General features: G+C 38.7%; 1 protein-coding gene across 5 annotated transcripts in view; it reads left to right on the forward strand.

Moving 5' to 3' along the window:
- Nucleotides 1-22,676, forward strand: part of SLC26A7 (solute carrier family 26 member 7) — a 168,114-nt gene that overhangs the window by 141,548 nt on the left and 3,890 nt on the right. For all 5 annotated transcript variants that reach the window (XM_045050138.1, XM_045050137.1, XM_019822873.3 and 2 more), the window contains 5 exons: nt 3,016-3,153; nt 7,856-7,904; nt 17,496-17,596; nt 22,051-22,105; nt 22,184-22,287. In XM_045050138.1, the coding sequence (XP_044906073.1) occupies nt 3,016-3,153; nt 7,856-7,904; nt 17,496-17,596; nt 22,051-22,105; nt 22,184-22,287 (447 nt within the window). The remainder of the gene's footprint in view (nt 1-3,015; nt 3,154-7,855; nt 7,905-17,495; nt 17,597-22,050; nt 22,106-22,183; nt 22,288-22,676) is intronic.

Genomic DNA, 22,676 nt, shown 5'->3' on the forward strand with positions numbered 1-22,676 from the left:
TATTATTAGCAGAGGGTAATTGAATGGTTATGGAGTGCCAATAGGATTGGCTTCTTGCACAGAGGCCATCTTTTTAAGGAAACAGCTTCTGTAAATTGTCTTACCCTGTCCATGCTTGGGCAGGCCAGTTGTGTTTGAGCTCTAGTTTCTTGTTCTGAAGGATGACCAAAACAAGTTTAAAGTGAGGAAAAAAATGTTGACTTAAATATTAGCAATTAAAAAGTTGGCCTCACTTTCAACCTACTTTGTAAGTGCTTGGGTAACCTTTTTTCTCCTCTATTTTTCATATGCACTTGTTTTTGTATCTCATGATTGCCCTCAGAACAAAGAGAACTGGGCTCCCACCAGAAGGACCAATTGTCAGAGTATTTCTGAGTAGATTAGAAGTAGGAAGTAACACCAGGAGTCTTTCTGTGACACCCAGGGAAATGTGTGTGTGTGTGTGTGTGTGTGTGTGTGTGTGTGTGTGTGTGTATTTAAATTGAAGAATAATTAGCATACACTATTGTATTAGATTCAGGTGTACAACATAGTGACTCAATATTTGTATACATTATGGCTGTGTTTTTAGATTTTTTTAACATTTATTCATTTTTGAGAGACATAGGCAGAGCATGAGTGGGGGAGGGGCAGAGAGAGAGGGAAACACAGAATCTGAAGCAGGCTCCAGGCTCTGTGCTCACAGCACAGAGCCTGATGTGGGGCTCGAACCCAAGAACCGTGAGATCATGACCTGAGCCAAAGTCAGATGCTTAACCCACTGAGCCACCCAGGTGCTCCCCTGGCTTGTGTTTTTACTAAGTGTGAAAAAGTTTACTTCATAGAGGCTTACTAGAGTTTAGAGCCCTAAGACGGTCCCAGGTTCAAGTTTTCCACCAATGATACCTTTCTTTTCTTTTCTTTTCTTTTCTTTTCTTTTCTTTTCTTTTCTTTTCTTTTCTTTTTAATTTTCCACGAGAATTTAGTGCTCACAGAAAGTCCCAAACTGGCTCTAGGGTCCCTAAAGTCTGTATCCACCCTACACGTACAGCTGTGTACATTAGCCTTGACATTGTTAGGTTTGAAACACAATCGAGTTTGACCATTTTTCAGCTTAAAGATTACTGGTTAATAAATTCTATCTAATCTTTACCTTCTTCTCGGACTAAACATGTGGGAAAGTGAATGAGGGGATTTGTAGGAAGATAAACATGCCAAAATTCTTCCATATCTTTAAACCTTGACTATTTCCAGTGTAGTCACACACCTGAATCATAACTGTCACATGGACAGCTTAATTTTATTAGAACACTACAATTCACTAACTAATGTTTTGTATCAAAAATAGGAGGAAAAGAAAACTAAGATTGGAACATGAGCTGTTAGGTGGGGTTTTTAGCTAACTTCACGCATGGCAGTGCTCTGTCACTCCTCTCCTCCATCCGTGCTTTCCACCTTCTTCACATGAAACACACATCTGAGCTTGGGACACCTCTTTGGGGGGTGAACTCAACCCCATTGAGAGTTTCTTTCCTGACACAAGTTGAATCTCTATTCCTTAACCAATACGTGCTATTTAAACAAATTCTCTTAACTCAAAACAACATACTGGCCAAATCACGTGATGTGATCGGTGGGTCGATCTTAAGATGTGGGGCTTTGTGGTAACTAAATATGACAAGCCCAAGCATGGTTTTATTTTTGGTTTGTGAGAGATTTATTCTTTTTTTTTTAAAGTTTTTATTTAAATTCCAGTAGGTTAACATACAGTGTAATATTAGTTTCAGGTGTACCTACAGTGATTCAACACTTCCCTGCGTCACCCGGTGCTGATCACAACAAGTGCACCCTTAGTCCCCATCACCTATTTCACCCAACCCCCACCTCCTCCCCTCTGGTAACCATGAGTTTATTCCCTACAATTAAAAGTCTGTTTCTTGATTTGTCTCTCTCTGTAAGAGATTTACTCTTGATTAAAAGTTAATTTGATAAGTTTTTGTTTTCTGAAATTGTTTACTTGTAGCAAATCTCACTTTCTAGAGTTTAATCAGTTGCGTAGCTATGGAAACTTTTTGAGATTATGTAGTTTAAAATTTTACCTACTTTAACAGATGAGGAAGCTGAGAGTCGTCAAATGAATTGTCCAAATTCACATACCTAATGTTGTGTTTTGTTTGTTTTTATCATTCTTTATCTGCCTGTCTGCTTCATTAATCCCTGGGCTTTCTCTTCTATGCAAGTACTAAAGCCTGAAGGAGTATTGCTTTATTTAGTTGGTAAGGAATTATTCGACAGAATTCACCATCTTCTCCATTTCTAGGTCAGACCCCTGCCCCAAATGTCGTGGAGAGCACGGTCTGAGTTGCATATCAGCAATTGCTGCCAGGAAGACCCTGGAAATGGCCAGAAAAGGCACCTTTTGCTTGGAAACTTTCCTTCTCCCTTCCTGCATCTCTTACCTGCATCCAGGCAATCCAGTGTAATTTAGGCCTGCCCAAAGTGAAACTACCTTCCAGATACTATCTCTTGGTTTCTTTCTCCTAATTAGGACTGTCAGTCCCTTGTAAGGTTATAATTCCAGCCAAAAGAAAGCTATATCATTATAAGGCAAATGACTGATAGTTGATCCTTTAGGACCATATTTTCATTAAAAAAGTACTGATGGTTAAGTGAATGAATTTTTAGTTTCTAGATTGTATGGAAGAGGTACTTTTGGAAGAGTAGGTCTTCCTGGTACTCTTTGGATGTCTTAGGGTGTTGCCTCCTCCAAATCAGTGGGAATAAATGCCATTTTCTGAAAAGATGCAGACTTATCTCATGGTTATTAATATTTCTTAGGAAAGAGGAAATACGTATTTTCCAAAGCATGATAGTATATTAACTTTTCCAAATAAATTTTAATAATGAAAACCTTAGCTAAGAGATTCTTCCATCGTTGAGTGACATCTGGATTTGTAAGATTTAGACTGTTTGGATAGACTTATCCTCTTTTATTTCAATCAGAACTCTGAATTTATTCCTATTCTCCTCCAAAAGGAAACTCTTCAGCAGGTGAAAATTATCTCAATAAACAACCCACTTGTTTTCCTGAATGCAAAGAAGTTTCATGCTGATCTAATGAATATAATCCAAAAGGAAAATGCCAACAACCAGCTACTGGATGATATCAGCAAGGTAGGAAAGCTAGTTCCTATTACTGTACTACAAATAACCTTATATCGTGATACTAAGATCTGTGTCATGGAATATAATACAAGAGTCTTTGGAAACCACTCCCTCATCAAAACTTATATTGTATTATACTTTTTATTTGGTTCTTATAGTTAGTTTTTAGGTAATCACTGTCATTCATTCCTTTGTTCATTTACTCATTCATTCAACATATATATAGTGGACATGTGTACTAGGTACTATAACCCTGAGAAAAATAAAAAGACAAATCATTTATTTTAAATGACCTTTTTACCAAGAGAAAGAAGAGTCAGATCCAAATTTAAAAGAGATAGAATATGATAAATGACTTCAGAGAAGCATAAACTGTTGCCATCATTATATTATTATTATAAAAAACTAGCATTCTTTATCTCCACAAGTTATCTTAATTTACAGAGACATCAAATGTGCATCAGGATGATTTTATGTAAATAGCTACCTGTAATTATTTGAATCCTTAAGCCCCTTAGCATGGACTTTGGAACTAAGCTGCTTGAGTTTGCAAGAACTTAACTGAGTTTATTATTAAACCCTCTGTGGTTCAGTTTCCTTATCTATTATCAGGATGATTAAATGAGTTAATATATGGAAAGCACTTAGAATACTGCCTGGCCTACTCAATACTATAAAACATTAGTTAATGTTATTAGTTTGACTGAATGCAAATAATAGCCTCTCCATTAAGCTTTCCATGACTACTCCAGATTACAAAGATCTCATTCTCTCATATCCTTGAGTGTGTATTATCCCCAGTCACTTAGGTACATAGGAGGCATTAACTCTCTCATTTCTAGTGGCTCAGGAGCTGTTTAGTAACTCATTCCTGTTCCTTGCAGCTTTATGCTTCTGTCTCTGGGCCTCATACTGATCCACACCATAGAGGCCCTAAATACAGAATCAGTTATACAAATTTGCTGGGTGCAATGCAAAATGAAAATATGAGTTCCCTTGTTCAACAGTTGCTAAGAATTTCAAGATGGCAATAGAGAGCATTAAACCAAGAAGAAGACACTTCTAAGCATAGGACCCTGTGTAACTACACAGGTTGCAAGCCCACAAGGCTGGCCCTGCCTGTGTATCTCCAGCCCTGTCTTTTCCTTTCACTGTGCTCTTTAGGATGTCACTTTCTTCAGATTATTAGGAACCCACCTCTGATTTTGGATTGAGAAAAACTTGCACTCATGCCAAAGGTGGATATACATTCCTAGTTGTTCACGTTGGATATGAGGCCTCTTTTTTATTTTTATTTTTTAAATTTTTTAAATGTTTATTTATTCTTGAGAGAGAGAGAAAGAGAGAGAGAGAAAGAGGGAGGGAGAGGGAGAGAAAAAGAGTGTGAGCAGGGGAGGGGCAGAAGAGACGGAGACACAGAATCTGAAGCAGGCTCCAGGCTCTGAGCTGTCAGCACAGAGCCAAATGTGGAGCTACAACTCATGAGCTATGAGATCATGACCTGAGCCGAAGTCAGACACTTAACCCACTGAGCCACCCAGGCGCCCCACAAGGCCTCTTTTTTTTAAAGCCTTAAAAAAGTACATTTTTTAGCTGTATTATGAGATAGGTACGTTCCTGTGGCTGACATAAGCTGACAACCACCATGCACAACAGTATTGTGGGAAAATTTGTCCGGGCTTCCAAATAACCTAATTAACCCACAAGAACTTTGTGGTCTTATTTTGCCAAAATGTAGATTTACTTCTTGAAATTATATGATTCTTTGTAGGCCTTATCATGTCTAGTGGAGTATCTGATGTGAATATTCTTATAAGTAGTTATTTTTTGATAGTTGACAATATTTTCCTTAGAATATTCTCCTGCAAGACTAAAGTTGTTCCAACTTGTTTTTAGAATCGACAATCGGCATATGCTCATCTTGTAGCATATGAAGTCAGAAATAAACCTCACTGACACAGCCTTCTGTGAGGAGGTACCACATACATGATTTTACCAACTTGGGACTTCAGAAATTTGAGTCTGATAATCCAGTAGAGTTCATTGAATCTGGGTTACTGGTACATAATGACATCCAAAGGGATTCTTTCACTCAGAACTATAATGATAAGGAATGATTTCTTGAGAGGACATTTCACTATGAGAATAATGCAAATATTGTGTGTATTTACATACTGTGAGTTTCGAAGGGTACAATAAGCATTCAGATGGTAATCTGGAAGGTCTGCTCTCTGAGGAATCACGAATAGACCTTTCTTCAGAATGGTTGAATAGGTGGTCTTGGGCAGCATGGATGCTCTTTGGGGCATCTCATATTATCCTTGTCACGCGCTGTCCGCCTAGGATATCAACTTCTTGTTTAAGGACCATGCACCTGTTCCAAGTTCAGTTTACAGTCATGAGTCTGCATCAATTAATTTCTACTGCATCTTTACTCCCTTTATAGGGCTCTGCATAGTGGTCCACTGTTCCTAAAGTAGGGTGCTCTGCTGGGGCCTTGGTCTCCTCTCACAGTTACATTTTCAACAGATGGTGGTAATGGAAGGGCATTTAAAACATCCTGGGGCAAGAAGAATCGCATCATATTCAAAACACAAACTGAAAAAGGATTTCCTGTTTTGTTATACTGCAACAATATACTTCCTATATATCATTATTAAATATCTTCCTGAATATAGAAACTCAGGAGGATCTCAGAGTCTTAGTGTTTATTGGATTCATGTTCATTATTGTATAGGTTATAGATACTCCCGTAATAGTCATCATTTTGTGACCTCACTTTACAAAGCAAGTTTCAATCTGCTGTTTATCCAAAAGTTTCTTTTGCTTAAACAAGGATTTTTTTTAATAGACTTTTTTTTTGGAAAGCTTCTAGACTTACAAAAAAGTTGAGAAGGGTTAGTACAGAGAATTCCTCTATACCCTGCACCACACAGTTTTTTGCTGTTATTAACATCTTGCATTAGTGTAACATATTTGTTACAATCAATGAACCAAAACGGATACATTATCTCATTAACTAAAGTTCTTGCTTTGTTCTGGTTTCTTTAGTTTTGCCAAATGTCCTTTTCTGTTCCAGGATTCCATCCAGGACATCACATTACATTTAGTTGTCCTGTCTCCTTAGATTCTGCTTCCCTGTGACAGTTTCCCAGACTTTTCTATTTTTGCTCACCTTGACAGTTTGGGTAGAATTGTTCAGGTATTTTGTAGAATGCCCCTCTACTGAAATTTAGCATGGTAAGATCAGGGATATGGGGTTTTAGGAATAAAACTATAGAGATGAAGTTCCATTTTCATCATATCATGTCAAAGGTATATACTATCAATATGATGTATCTCTGTTGTTAACCTTGGTCACCTACCTGGGGTAGGATTTGTCAGGTTTCCCAGGTGTAAAGTTACTCTGTTTCTACCCTTTCCTTATGGTAGTCTTTGGAAGCAAATTGCTATGTGCAGCCCACAGTTAAAGAGTGTGGGTGCTCGCTTCGGCAGCACATATACTAAAGAGTGTGGAGTTAGGCCTCACCTCTCTGAGGGTGGAGTATCTACATAAATTACTTGAAATTCTTTTGCACAGATTTCAGACAGGATTAAAAATAAGAGCAGGGAAAGGAAACTCACATTCTTTGAATGTCTCTCAGAGGCTAGTCCTTTTAATTAGGCTGTTACTTAATCATCACCAGCCCCATGATGTAAGTGGCATTACGTGAATGTTACAAAAAAGGGAGATTGGGACTCAGAACTGTAAAATACCTGGGGGAAATATAGCTGATAACTGTCACAGCCAGAATTAAAGTATATGAGCTGCATCTCTGGGTATCAAGAAGAGAAAATAGATGTTCTCTAGTCAGCCTTGAGGAAGAAATGGATTTCGCGTGAGAAGCAGTAGAATGTAGTGGTTGGGAGCCTGAGGTTCTGAACGGAAAGGTAGGAGCTTTGGTGTTAGCCCAGGTTCTCTCTCACTTTGTGACTTTGGTCAAGTTATTTAACCTTTGCAATCTTTAGCTCCCTCCTATGGAAAATGAGATTAGCAACTCCATAGGTTTGTTCTGAGGATTAAATAATTAACATAAAGTCCTTGGTGATTAGTAGGTAGTCAAAAATATCAACTTCTATCATCGTCATCATCATCAACAACAATAATGACAATAAATCTTTTGAGAAGTAGGTAGCATGCGATCTCATTAGAGGCATCAATTATTGACAATTTCAAAGAACTTTAATTGTAGAATAAAGGATTATTTTCATTTTCCAGCATTTCCATAGATCAATAATGTTTCTCAGGCATTTTCATGGAGCTGCCGGTGAACAGTTAACTCTAATATAATATGAAATACATGGTCAATGCCTCTCTGTTAGGGAATGTTGTGTTAATGAGGTTAATTTCTGATTGGATACACTACACGAAAGCACAAACGTTTAATTTGATCAAAAATCAAAACAAACTTAGTCTTGCAGAAAATGTTCTAAACAAGATAGTCTGACTTGGTAACATAAATTATCTACCAAGTTAATAAATACTTAGAACCATTGATTATTTTATTATTTCAGTTTTGTTGTATTTATCATTCTGAAAAAAAAGACTAATGGAAAATATTATCAGAGCCTAGTTTTTTGTTATTGATGGAGAAAAGAAAAATGTGCTGTTTTCAGGGACAGAAATGAATTTTTATAATGTTATTCTTCCTTATATTTATTTTCATTTCAGTGTGAACAAAACACGTTGCTCAATTCTCTATCCAATGGCAACTGCAATGGTGAGTTAGCTTAAAAAAAAAAAATTAAAGTGTTCTGACTTGAATATAGACCAGAGAATAGGTCCTCTTTCCTCTTCCTGCCACTGGACCTCCCTCTACTGTCCTCCTCATTTCCTTCTCTCTCTGCTCCTCCTCCTCCTTTTCTGCCCTTCTCCCCACACCTCCTCTTATTTCTACTTCTGTCTTTCTCCTTCCTCCATTTTCTTCTCCTCCCTACCTCCTCCTTCTCCTCTCCCTTCCTCTTCTCCTCCTTCCCTTCTTCGTCTTCCTCCTTCTATCTCACCTCCTGCTTTCTTTTAGAAGTAAATTTTAAGTAAAGATGTGTATGCCTACACAGAACGAAAAGTGTAAACTTTGTTACAAGGTATTAAAAATACTCGCAATACTTAAGTACATGGTGTTTATTAATAAATAGAAGCAAATTACCATGTCCATTAGAATGCTTAATATTGAAGAAATGTCAGTTTTATTTGTGTTGAATTTATTTATAAATATAAGTGTAATTCCTATTAAAATTCCACTAGGACACTTAAATGGCAATCGACAAGCTTATTCTAAATTTTGTTTGGAAACTCAAAAGGCCAAGAATAGGCAAGACACTCATGAAATATGTGAAGTGTATGAGAGAACGTTTTCTTAACTCTCAAGATATGTTATAAAGCTCTAATAATCAATGCAGTATGGTACTGGTTCCAAGATAAATTAACAGATCGATAGGACAAAGGAGAGGGCCCAGAAGGGTAGAAAAATCTCACACTTATTGATGTTTGATTTGTGACAAAATGGCATTGCAGAGCAGTAGGGAAGGGATAGTCTTGCTAATATACAATGATGAGACAATTGTGTTCTTATAATGAATGAAATCATTCACTGTAATTCACACACCATATCTCCATGTCAGTACCCAGTGAATCAAAGTCCTAAGAGTGGTAGACAAAATATAAATTTAGAGGAGAAGATAGGAGAAAATACACAAGAAATGCAAAGCATTAAGCATAAAGAAAATGACCATTAAGCTTTACTAGATTATTTTTAAGTTTTTGTTTAACGAAATCCACCATATAAAGCATGAGAAGATAAGCCAGAGTGGAAGAATAGGTAGAACACATAATGTGGACAAAGGGCTGCACTCCTCTACAAATCAATGAATAACGAAAGGTAGACGACCCAATAGAAATGGGTAAAATACGTGAACAGCCATTTTCAAATTTACCAGTAAACATGTAAGAAAATGCTTGACTGTCATTCGCAGTAATTACTGGAGAAATAGGGGATTTAATTTGCATTTACCCACTAATATATACATGTATATGTGCGTATATATCTATGTGGTTTATTGGTAAACATTTAAAAGTATGAGGATGCCAAGGGTTCCTGAGGATGTAGCACAAAAAGTCTCCCACAATGCTGGTGGGGGTGTAAACTATGACAACTGCCTTGGAAAACAGTTTGGCAAAATTGTGTAAAGTTAAAGATATACCTACCCTCTGACCACCAATTCCACTCCTACTCAGACAACCTGAAGAAATGAGAGCCTGTATACAGCAAATTACAAAACAAGAATATTCACAACAGTAGTATTTGTAACTGTCCAAACCTGAAATCAACCCATATTTCCAGAATAGGTAGCAGATAAACACAGAAATTGTGGTGTATTATGCAATTGAATTTTTATTTGATATACTTATTATTTGGTATACTTATACAATAAAGGAAATTGAATGTCTTATATAAAATGTAGTAGGGTAAAAAAGAACAATTCCATAAAATTCCAAGTCTATTTACATAAACTCAAAAAACAGAAGATGCTGACATATTAATTTTTGTACTTCTAAAGACAATAGGAAAAGGAATCTGTTAATATTTGTATCTGGAAACATATACAAGATTGTATAAAGAAGGATAGGCTTTCTTTATAATTCCCCAAATCTAGAAACAACTGAAATATCCATTAACAGTACAATGGCAAAAGAACATGTAGAATGTTTATATAAGAGGATAACATATTATAATGTTTATTATATTACCATATAAAATATATTCTGAATGAATATATAACATATTGAATGGAATAAAATAAATGTTATATAAATATATGAATCAATGGCATTGACCCCACATCAACAGAGATGTAGCTCAGATGTCAGCTTCTCTGGTCTCTTTTTTTTTTTTTAATTTTTTACTGTTTACTTTTGAGAGAGAGAGAGAGAGAGACAGAGTGAGAGCAAGGGAGGAGCAGAGAGAGAGGGAGACACAGATCTGAAGCAGGCTCCAGGCTCTGAGCTGTCAGCACAGAGCCTGATGGCGGGGCTTGAACTCACAAACCATGAGATCATGACCTGAGCTGAAGTTGGACACTTAATCAACTGAGCCACCCAGGCACCCCTGGTCTTTTCTAACTTTTTGTGGTAAATGTACTTCATCCTGCCTCATGTTCTCAAAGAATGCCTACATAATACTGGTATAGTACTTATTTAATGATCATTTATTGAATGTCTTATTCTCCTGCTTATCTGGAAACTTTAAAAAAAAAATTCTCAAAAAATTTTTGAGAGAGAGAGAGAGAGAGAGAGAACATGAATGGGGGACAGGCAGAGAGAGAGGGAGAACAGAATCCGAAGCAGGCTCCAGGCTCCGAGCTGTCAGCACAGAGCCCAATGCCAGGCTCAACCCCACAAACCACGAGATCATGACCTAAGCCGGACGCTCAACTGACTGAGCCATCCAGGTGCCCCTGGAAACTTTTAAGAGTGTTGTCACCTCTGCCTCACTAGGCCAGGCCCATTTTTCACAGAGCAGCAACTGATGGGCACCATCACTTTTGTTGTGTCCCTTCTGTAATAGTCAGAACTAGTTGATCAGAATGTTTCTTCTAGCATCTTCCTCCTGTCCTCTGACACTCCAGAGTATCCTCGGTCCTCCTATTTCTCCTTCTTGTTCAGAAACACCATCCTGCCCTCCCCTCCCTGTGCTTTATTTTTTGTTGTTGTTTATTTATTTTGGGGGAGGGGCAGAGAGAGAGAGAGAATCCCAAGCAGGCTCTGCGCTGTCAGCTTGGAGCCCAGTGCAGGGCTCAAACTCTGGAACCATGAGATCGTCATGACCTGAGCTGGAATGAAGAGCCCGACGCTTAACTGATTGAGTCACCCAGGTGCCCCACCTCCCTGTGCTTTAATTAATTACTAAAATCTATAACTCTTGGTTTTATCACCTTTAAATTTTCACCTCTGCAACTCTGATTCTGTCCTTAATCATGTTCAAAATGAATTCGAATTTTATTTTTTCCTGCCATGAGATAGCCTGGGTTTTAATCCATGGATAGAAAATACCCAGTGTCCCATGCTCACCTCAGACAGAACTAATAGGTCAAGGCGCTTCCTCCTATGAGCCAAGGTAGCCTGAGAACTTTTCCACCCAGGGCTGCAGGAAGCTACTGTGAATGCTTGGTGTTGACATGCAAACTGAGAGGTAATTGCTGTCCTGACTTCATTCTGTCGTGTAATGACAGATGAATCTTAAATCACCTTTACTTTAAAATGTGTCACATGATTAATCATGAAGTTTCCCTTCTGTAGGCCCAGTGCCCCCTCCTCAGCCCTCTAGGGCACCTAAAGCCCTTTCTTATGTTCTTATACTGCTTTCTCTTTCATTCCACATTACACAAATCCTCTATCCAAGTTAGATAAATCAGCTCACGGCCCCCCGGTATCTAATTCAGTCATCCCTGGCTCCGAGCCTTTATTTGGATTCTCCTGAACTGATCTCCTCGATCTGCCAATCCAGACCTTATACTGTCTTCAAGATTTAACAGAAAAGTAAAAAGAAAATTGAAGGACACACTGCTTGGCAATCCCATTAAGTATAAAAAGAAGTCAACCAGACCCATACAGGGGAACGTGCTGTCAGCACAGCCTGGAATTCAGTATCTTCAGCTGTGAAATGGAGATCATAGTAATAGAAAAGCAGAGATACCACATGCTTCACTCAGTCACATATTGACTTAAGTGGTTATAGAGTTTGTTCTTTTTCTGCATATTTTCCTTCTAACTAGATGTTTAAGGCAAGAAATACATTTTAACTTTTCATTGCATTATCCTTCTGTGTTCAATGAACACTTGGTCAGTGAATGAAAATTGTAAGGATAGGCAATATCTGTATAGCATTTGATAGTTTTCAAAGGACATTCCTCTTTATAACTCTGAAATAGGTAATTAGTAAATACTACACTTCCGCTTTCAAATAGGTGATAGGATACTCTTCGTGTTACTGATGAATAAGTTGGGGGCCATAAGGGATAATTAACTTGCTCTGAATTGTGCAGTTAGGGACAGAGGCGGGACTTGGGTCCCTGTTGCCAGTGGGCATGCATACAAGAAGGGATGCTCGAAGCTGGGACAGGAGAGACTGGTCTGAAAGCAGTCTGCAGGGAGAGTGCTGATGGTCACAAGGTTATGACAATAGAGGGAGAGGATGAATTTGAAAGAGAGTTCAGCATGTCATGAACACTGCTGGCACTGTTTGGGTGTTGGAGGAGGGGAGAGGGCAAAACAATGACTCTGAAGCTTTGTCTCTCTCACACTGGGAGGATGTGGAATCTGAGGGGGTGGGGAGTGAAAAGGGAAGGTAACTTTACTTTGGAGAGTGGGGAATATAAGACGTCCAGGAGACGTCCAGTGGGTTTGCGGGAATGCTAAATAAATCTGGAAGTAACTAAACCAAAGAGAGACAAAGCTGAGCAAGGGAGTGGGAAACGGGGGAGAATTAAAAAATCTATGCCCTCCCGCAATGATTTACACAGAAGGGGAAGATTTGTTGTTGAGCACATGATTGAATAATCAAAATATATGAAACAAGCTACATAAATTATAAGATGGCAAGCACCATACTTATCTGAATGAAAACACAAATTGCTCAAATGTGAAGAAATCTTCTGTTACCATGTGTAGACTGTGTCCCCAAAGCATTGTAGTCACTTGGGAACGCCCCAGAGGCACTCCTGCGCACATCTCTCTTCACGCTATGATTTGCCAGCTTTACCTTCACCTCCTCCTCCAGATCTCCCCTCATGTGTTCTGTTCTCTCATTCCTGAGTTAATTAGTTAATGTCCTGTTGCCTCAGCCCATGTTTCTTGTACTTACTGAACATCTATTAAGTCCCGGGCGCAATGACCAGTGCTGCGTGTTCAAGGGTGAAGAAAGCAGGCATGATTTCTGCTCTCACGGATCCCGAAGTCTAAAACAAATTCCCTGCCCTCACCCACCACCTCTCCTCACTCCCCAAAGCAGCAACCCAGGTACACTGATTTTCTATTGCTTCTGTCACAAATTACCACAAACTTAGTGGCTTAAAACAACACACATTTATAGTCTTCAAAGACAGAGACTGAAATGAATCCCACAGGAGAAAATCAAATCTTTGTCAGGGTTGTATTCTTCCTGGAGGCTTTAGAGGAGAATCCATTTATTTCCTTGCTTTTGCAACTTCTGGAGGCCATCTGCACTCCATGACTCCTGGCCCCTTCCTCCATTTTCCAACCAGCGGTGTGGCATTGTCAGATTTCTCTTTGACCTCTTCTTTCATCACCACAGCTTCTCTGATTCCCACCCTCCTGTCTCCCTCTCCTAAGGACCCTTGTGATTACATTGTGCGCCCCCCCCCCCCATGACCTAGGTTAATCTCCCTATCTTAAGCTATCTTAAGGTCCTTAACTTAATCAAATCCATAGAATTCCTTTTGCCATGTAACAACATGTTTACAGGTTCTGGGGATTAAGATATGCACATCTTTGGGGGGCATGATTCTGTCTACCACACCAGGTCAGTCCTCTATGTCCTTAACACTTTCTGCGTGATTTTTCCGGCCTTCAGAAAATTTCAAATTACTGATTCAGTCGGCTGACTTCCTGGTGTGGTTGTGTCTATTGAGGGCAGGGACCATCATCTCTCTTGTTTACCACTCTCCTTGCCTTACTTAGGACAGCACTCAGCCCAAAATATGTCTGTATTGACTGATTGCTTGAATGAATGAATGAACAAATGAGTGAAGAACAAATGAGATGCTCGATAATATGAGTACATGTTTTCCAAAGAGAATGTTACAGTTCTAAATATTTCGTATCTCCTTGGATTTTTTTGTGAAAAATTAGAGATGTAAATCTGCTTCTCAATAGTTAATTGATATCAACAGAAAATTCCTTCTCTTAAAAAATTATGAGTGACTCACAGACTGTCAAGAACCTTTTGAAGTATATGAAAAGCACTCCTAAATTATGCAACTATGAATACTTTTTAATTAAAGGAGTTAATGAATATTCTACAGGAGAGAGCTTGCTTCCACAGTCTGGAGTTAATTGCCCACCCACACCTGATGGTTAATTTCTTTCTGAAATGTTGTTTTTTGTAGATAAAGCCCATCATTTACCACATCCCACATGGGTATAGATTAGTTGTCTCCTTTGCACATGCTCCAAGCCTACCTCATTTTGCTTAAGGCAGGATATTAGCTGTGAATTCACTTTACTCTTTTCTACGACAATGTGATTTTTATTGCACTGGTTGATTTACTTAGAAGCTTAGAACACAAGGTTATAGCCATAAAATCAGTACAATAGCAGAACCGAGAGGGTACTGTGTAAAAGAAAACTTCACTTGTTTTGGAAAGATTTCAGAAGTGTCCGTTCTATTTAAATTTTCATTTGAGAGAATTGGTAACTTACCATTAAAGATGTCTTCTTTATTTGGAAAAGGCATTATGAATTGCTTCCCTTAAAATAGCTTACGTAAATTATTATCTACAACTACATGGTACATTTCTTTTGTCTTATCCTATTTTCTTTTGAATGGCCTGCAAATATGCCCATATTATGAGTAAAGGAACAGGAAAGAGAAAACTGGATGTAAAGTGAAAGACAAAGCAAGCCGACTGAGACCATAGAAGGGAAATTTTTGTATGGCTGTTGATACAACCCAAACATTTTTATAGTTAACAGTCTATCACCGCTTAAATTATAAAATAACCAAAAGAAAATATAAATAGTGACAAGTACAGTTTACAAGTGAAATTAAGTGTGATAGGATAGGGAAGAAAAAAAAAACTTGGTTCTTAAAGAATTTTCTGTACCTTTTACCATCACTTTCTGGTCGTTTGGATCCAGTGATCAATCCCTCTAAATAACATCTACATAGATTGTCTTCTCATTGTAGTATTAAGTTCAGGCTGGCAAATAAGCTTCTTGTGAACTAGCAGTGGCTTCCTGAAGCACCAAGTTGATAAAAATTGTAAAAAAATACCGTGATTGATTAGCCATGTCTGTCTGGCTAAGGGATGGGGATGATAGAACTCATGCCATACTCTAATAGTTGTAGATAATAATTTATGTAGCTTCTTTTAGGAAAAACAATGAATTAACATGCTTTTGGACATTCTGTCTCTGTACCTCTAAATAAAATGAAATAGCAGTATCTATACTCCAATTATTCTAGTGTCAACCTGTGTGTGTATATGTGTGTGTGTGTGTGTGTGTGTGTGTGTGTGTGTGTGTGTGTGTGTATTTATGGGACTAAGAGGTAAGAGGCATAAATATCAATCAACATTCCACTATTTGCCTTTGCTTTGGATATGAATTTTTCTTTTTCCTGTGATCTTAATCCCCTCCTATCTCTGATCATGAGCAGGGCACATTATATCTAAGGATATAAATAAGAGCCTCTGCATTAGTAGAGGTAGATCCCGTGTTTAATTAGGCAAAGAGTGAATGGTAATGATTACTACTGAGTGGTCCATAAGAGCTAAATTATGGTAGCTTTTAGGTTTAAAGTTCTAACTTACCATTTGGGGCCAATGGTATATAGCCTAAACCTATACTTGTCGGCCCTCCTTTCTAGGAAAGAAACAGGAAAACAGAAGGCACTACTGGAGTGCCTGGCACACATTAGGTGCTCAATATATGTTGGTTGCCTGGGAGAAGGAGGAGTTTGAAATCTCAGACTGTCATTAGCGTTTAATTACAGCTGTCCATATAGTTGGAATAGTCACAGTGTGTCTTACTTTTTGGAATCCTATACATCCTGCAAGGCTCCTTTTGCATGAAGCCTTGAGTGATCACTCGAGGGACTTCTTCTTGTAAATTCCCATTCTTTTTTATTTGTCATGTCATTTATATACCAACCCTACCCTTGGCACTCAAGGATGAGCTCCTAGAAGAAAGGAATAGTATTTTACTTACATTTGTATCACCCAGTACAGTGTTGAAACCTTATAGTTTGAACTACATTTGAACTACTGTGTTCAAAAAGTTTCCTAAACATAGTACGTGCTCCATAGTTGTCATTTCAAATAATAAATATGAACATAAATCTGAAGCTGAAACTTGGAAACAAATCCTATAGCTGAATAACTTTGTAGCAGTTCTTTTTTCTAACAATTACTGCTATATAAAAATGTTCAATGTTTGACACTCTTTTTACCTCTAAGCAGCAGTTTTCAAAAAATACACAATTTCCCTTCCACTTCCCCCCAATGCTGAGAAACAACCATATTCCCACATTTTTGTAGCCACGCTAGGGGAAAAACATGGGTATTTTAAATAGCAAAACTATTCCAATTAAGAATTTATTTCTTCAGAGGGACACCTGGGCAACTCAATTGGTTAAGCATCTGACTCTTGGTTTTGGCTCAGATCATGCTCTCACAGTTCATGGGTTGGAGCCCCATGTCAGGTTGACACATGAGGAGGCTTCTTGGGATTCTGTCTCTCCCTCTCTCTCTGTCCCTCCCCCACTTGTGCTCTCTCTCTCTCTCAAAATAAATAAATAAACATTAAAAAATTATTTATTTCTTCAGAGAATTTCATAATAATTAATGAATTGGAGTTTATCTGATAGATTTTGCCTACTAACCATAGAAGTATCTTACCTCGCATGGTCTGCTCTGAGAGCCATATCAGTTCTTAGAGGGACCTTGTCACTGCTTAGAAATAAGTCATTTCACACAAGGAAACTGTGGCCATCAGGACGTCAGCAAATAAGAGGTCTTGATCTCCCACGTAAATTTTTTTTCCCTATCAGGTACACTGAGAGGCAGATTTACTGTGAACCAAATCAAGCTTAATTTTTAGGGTCCCTCACACACATCCCTTCCAAGCCCAAGAGACAAGCCCAGCAATGAATCTCCAGACACTACAAAACAGGGCTCTACCTCAGGGCATACCCATGAAGGAGCCTGGGTGATATTGTGGACAGAGTGCTATTCAGAAGGCCTGGAGGCCTCGACTCTAGTCTGTGGTTGGCCCAGACTTGCCAGGTGTTCTTTCGAAATCACTTAAACGTGCTGAGCTTCCGTGCGTCTCTCTGTAATTAACCTATCCCATGTTCCTCTCGGAGTTATGTAAGAATTACCTGAAATAACGTTCAAATAATTAAAAATTAAAGATTTCAGAAGTCATTAGTAATTCACTGAAGAATAAAAGACCCGAAAAGTGTTTGGAACCAGTCTTGTTGCACATGAGGCCACTGTGACCTTTCCACGGTTCAACAAAGTCTGCAGCTGAAATCTCGAATTCTCTCTAACCCAAGTCTCTGTTTCTCCTACAGAAGAAGCTTCACAGCCATGCCCCAGTGAGAAATGCTTTTTAATCCTGGATTGCAGTGGAGTAACCTTTTTTGACTATTCTGGAGTCTCCATGCTTGTTGAGGTATTGTGTTTGGACTGATTCTTTCCCTTCTCTTCAGTAATGGGGGTTTTCACCACCTACTCTCTCAGCTCTGGGGTCTTGAACCCACTTGTTTTAGTACTCATCTCACTCATTCTCCCCAAGGAACATAGAACTGTACAACTCCCACTGCCATAGATTTGTGTTCAGGTGATCCCATCAAGCCTCTGGTGTGTGTGTGTGTGTGTGTGTGTGTGTGTGTGTGTGTGGTGGTGGTGGTGGGGGTATCAGTGGGGGATTCACGTGGGGTAGTCAGAGAGAAGAGAACACAGGCTTGAGATGTACTGAGCACAGTGCATTTTGGGAAGTCAGCTTTCGGGCTTCTAGAAAGAAAAGACCCCTTTGTGAGAAAGTGGCCTTGGTGATGGCAGGATGTTTTCTCTTACCCTCCTGGAGGGTATAGTTTGACCAGATACCATATCTGATTTCTGGAACAGCCCCCAGTGCACAGGCTTTTCTCCATTCTATCAGGTGACGGTGCTGACTTCTCTACCCTATGATCTTCATGGTGTCTCCATGACCTTGGTGTGCAAAAAATAAAGCTGCTTATTTCTTCAAAATCAACATAGCTCACAAGACATTCCAACAGATGGCAGAGCACCTAGGTTTTCCAATTCAAGGAAAACTCAGACACTTCTGGATTTTTTTTCCTCTACTTTTTTGAGTAAATGCTATGTCAACAGGGAAGTTAGCTCCTTCTCGTTTCCATTTGTTCCCTCCCTCAGTATCCTAAATTTGTTGGGGGAGGCTCTTGAGGATAGAAAAACATCCGTTCTTCAACAAGCCTCAGCCTTCTCCCAGCTTCTGCGGCCTGAAGCTCAGCTTACCTGTCTCTGGGTTCTGCTCCCCAGAGATTCCCTACCCTCACCTACTAGTCTCCCCCATGGGTAGCTCTGTATTCTGCCAGAAACTTAATCAAAATCCTGTGAAAATTTCTGGAGCTCTTTCTCTGCTCATCTCCCTCATTTCCTCAACTCTTCCTCACAGATCTCACCCACCCAGCCCTTCCTGAACTCCAGTTCTGACTGTGTAGCTCAAGGAAGCTCTTGCATTTTACTAAGGCCTCCATCGTGCTCTGGCCCAGAAGCTGCTTTGTGCAGAAAGCTGAGATACTGGAGAACTTGCTTCATGTGTTTCTTTGTTTCAGGGAACTCAGTCCTGTGCTCCTTGTTCTCACCGTGTGAAAACAGTTGTTTGTATATTTTTGGTCGGTCGTCTACTTATTTATGGAGGATGGGATAGTCTTATATTAGTTACTTATCAGGGAAAGACGTAGAAATCAAAAATGGACTTTTAAAGAGTTAAGATCAGTAGTTGCCAAACAGTTTTACATTATGGGTGTTGGTTGTTTTCCATGGTGTTGCGTAATTGTACCTCTATTCATTTATAAACATAAATTTGCAGTGTCCAACCTTCCAAATTCAAGATAGTGCAAAAAAAAAAACCCAAAAACATAGTGCAAAGATCACCTTTAGTATCGCTTTCCTATGGAGATAAGGCTGGGACTATGGGGAGGGGAAGATGCTTAGTGTGTGACTGTCAGAGAGTGTAATCCCAGTACTGTCACACTGGCTACAAGGTGTTATCCAGGGCTACCTCCTGGATCACTGTGTATTCATCTTGTGAAAATGATGGGACAATTTTGTTTCATTCAGCATAAGCAGATATTTAGAAAACAAATTGTGCAAAAACAATTGCATTTTAAATATCCTAGGCCTTAAATCTAGTGGCAACTTTCGGTATGTCACCCTTTTGCCTAATTAATATGCTTTTATTTTCTCGTTGTTGACTATAAAATCTTTGTACAGTTTGGCATAGAGTTCAACCTGAATATGTCATGTTTTCCTGCATCTAAATCTGGACTGTAGACAGATATTTCTTCACTGGGGCAAGGAGGTGGGTAGGGGGTGGGTAGGGGCTCCCTGTGGTTCGGCATTTCTATTTCTTCTGTGTTGCCAGGGTCTGGAAGCGTGCTCTTAAGTGTGTGTGCAGAAGACTAGACTCACTGGGGGTGCTCATCTACAATGCAGTCTTCTGGGTCCTAGTTTTGGTCCAGGAATCTTTATTTAAACAACCACCGGTGATTCTGAGGCAAGTGGCCCAAGATCATATTTTGGGAAAAACAAGATTAGGATTGATTGTCCATTTACTGGGAAAGACCAGTATGTGCAGTTTTTGTTTACTAGTATTTTAAATTTATTTTGAATATGCTCAAATGTTCATTAGCTGCTCTCTCTAGACATTGCACATCAGGATTACAGTTTGTCAAGAGGAGGAAATGATTACCTATTCCCACGGAGTGGGAATTCAGAGGAATCCTAATAATTTGGTACAGGACATATTAAGAAAGGTTTTTTGTTTGTTTGTTTGGTTTTGGTTTTTTTTTTTTACATTCATCTTCATGGTCTTAAAATACTACATAATGGAATTATGGGGCAAATCAACCAATGCGTTTTATTTTTAAATTAGCAGAAAATACCATTTGCCCTTGGCCTGGTTTCTTCCATCTGTGTATAAGAACATCATCAATTTTGTGTCCATTCGCCTTTTTTAATTTCCTTATTACTACTTAAGTTTATTTCATTATGGTTATAGTAAATTGTGATGTATGTTAAGAACGTTAGCTTTAGGGGGAGCCTGGGTGGCTCAGTCGGTTAAGCCTCCGACTTCGGCTCAGGTCATGATTTCTTGGTTCGTGAGTTCAAGCCCCACATTGGGCTCTGTGCTGACGGCTCAGAGCCTGGAGCCTGTTTCGGATTCTGTGTCTGCCTCTCCCTCTGCCCCTCTCCTGCTCCTGCTCTTTCTTTGTCTCTCAAAAAATAAATAAATGTTAAAAAATAAAAAGAACATTAGCTTTAAAGATAGATACATTATGATGTATGTTAAGAACATTAGCTTTAAAGATAGATAAGTCCTATCCAAATATTAGCCATATAGCTAGTTGCACGATCTGGGCCTAAGCATTTGCTTTTCTGTGAACTGGAAGTAGAAATACCCACTTCATGAAGTTGCACAGCTTAGCAATGATGTATTGCAAAGAAAGCACACAGCCAAGTTTCTAGAAATTAATAAGTACTCAGTAATTCTAGCTCTTATAATTTGTTCTCATTTTGAAAAGTCATTTCTTAAAATGCAAATAATATCCTTGTGACTAATATCATTTCATAGTCAGCCACTGGAAGAGGGTCCAGAGTAAAGAGCCGCAGAGTCTCTTGAGCCATGCCTGCGTGTCTTCCCACTTCCTACCATTCCTGGATTATTTCCTTAGTCATTGCAGTGGTAGGAACATTCCCCTAGGAGTTATACAGGTTGAAGGAAATGGAACAAGTTCTATTTATTCTTCTGCTTAGGACACGGGGAAGGTCAGTGATTATGTTTATCAACATCAACAAACCACCTGCAGCAATGTGTGTGTGCCTCCTGTGCTCCAGAAAAAGTCAAACACTGACCAGTCACCTTGAATTAATCCTTTTCACTTACAAAGACAGGAGCCATTTACTCAATGGCAAAGTCTCAATCCATGTATAGTTTGTTTGCTTGTTTTTTCATGCTCAGAGTGACACATCCGCCATTATTCTACAGTTGTTCTAAAATATAACTGCTTACTTCTGGAATCATATAAGGGAATATTTTTGGATATATCATGCATATTCTTATAATGTGTTGTAAATGCAACTTTCTATATTTTGTATGTAAGATACATCTCTATTACATAACCAAATCCATCCTAGAGTTGCTAAAACTTCTCAATTTATTGTCACTGAGTTTCATGGGCTGACTTTGGTCTGGGTGAATTTAAAATGAAAGCCTCAGTAAGGTGTTCCTACCTGATATTTCCTAGGACCTGAATGAGGCAAGACTCTAAAGTACACCAAGCAAATTAGTTAGGATCTCTCAACTTGATGGACTTTTAAAAATGGAAGTTGGGCAATCAAATTTGCCTTCGATTATTTTGGTTCTCAGTTCTCCATCCATACATGGGATCTGAGAGTACATGAATATGCACAAATTGTTGTAAAATATTAAACTAAGCAGTGGGTCAACAGTGTTCATCACTTTTGTAAATGGGTCCTTCCGATAAGAGAAGGTTGAAAACAATTTTATATCATTCTTAAAGGGAAGGAAATGTGGTCTTTTAATTTTTATTAAACGATGTTTCATTTATTAAATGAAAATTTAAGTAGCCAAGCTTAGTTGCAGTAAAGGTTAAATACCCTAGTGCATTAATCTTAGTTGGCTAAGGCTGTCTCTTTTACAAGTTTGTCAGGGGATGCCTGACTGTGTAACAATGCCTCCCTCTGGTGGTCTGACATCATAAATATTGGCTTTTTTTTTTTTTTCTTTTAAACTAGATACTCTTTTGTCTTAAGTCCGCCTTTTTCTTTCCTGCCTGCTATGATGAACTAATTGTGGGTATACTATTTTAATTCTTTCAGGTTTACATGGACTGTAAGAACAGGAGTGTGGAAATATCATTAGCCCATTGCACAGGTAAGGGAGGATTCTTGGCTGACATTGAACATGATCCTTCTGCTACTCTATCTTTACATTACTTGTGTTTTCTTGTAGCTTCCTTGATAAAAGCAATGAAGTACTGTGGAAACCCAGACTCAGAGAATCCAGTTTCTTTTGAATCAGTATCTGCCGCTTTAAGTAACATCTATTCAAATAAGGTGAGCCACGCTAGCTGGCATTCAGGAGTTGTAAGAAAAATCAGAATGTAGAATCAAGGGCTTTGCATTTTTTTATATTAACCTATTACCCCAGTAGTATAGAAAATCTATTATAATTTTCTCCCTCTCAGAGTCCTCTGCAAAGGGATGTTTCCATTCCTTACTTGGATCAGTCATGAACATTGTTTAATAATTTGGGTCTTCTAACAATATCACTGTTTAGAGGATTTGGGAATCACCTATGAAGTGCATTCTACTTGCTTGTAAAATAAATGCTTCTTCTAGGATCCATGATCCTGGGAATTTGAATCCACCTCTGTCGAATGCTAATACTTTGGACTTAGCCTTATAGCTTTTTTTCTGCTCCGATACCCTTGCCTCTCAGTTCA

The sequence above is a fragment of the Felis catus genome, chromosome F2 (assembly GCF_018350175.1).
Source record: "Felis catus isolate Fca126 chromosome F2, F.catus_Fca126_mat1.0, whole genome shotgun sequence".
In the NCBI taxonomy this organism is placed as follows: Eukaryota; Metazoa; Chordata; class Mammalia; order Carnivora; family Felidae; genus Felis; species Felis catus.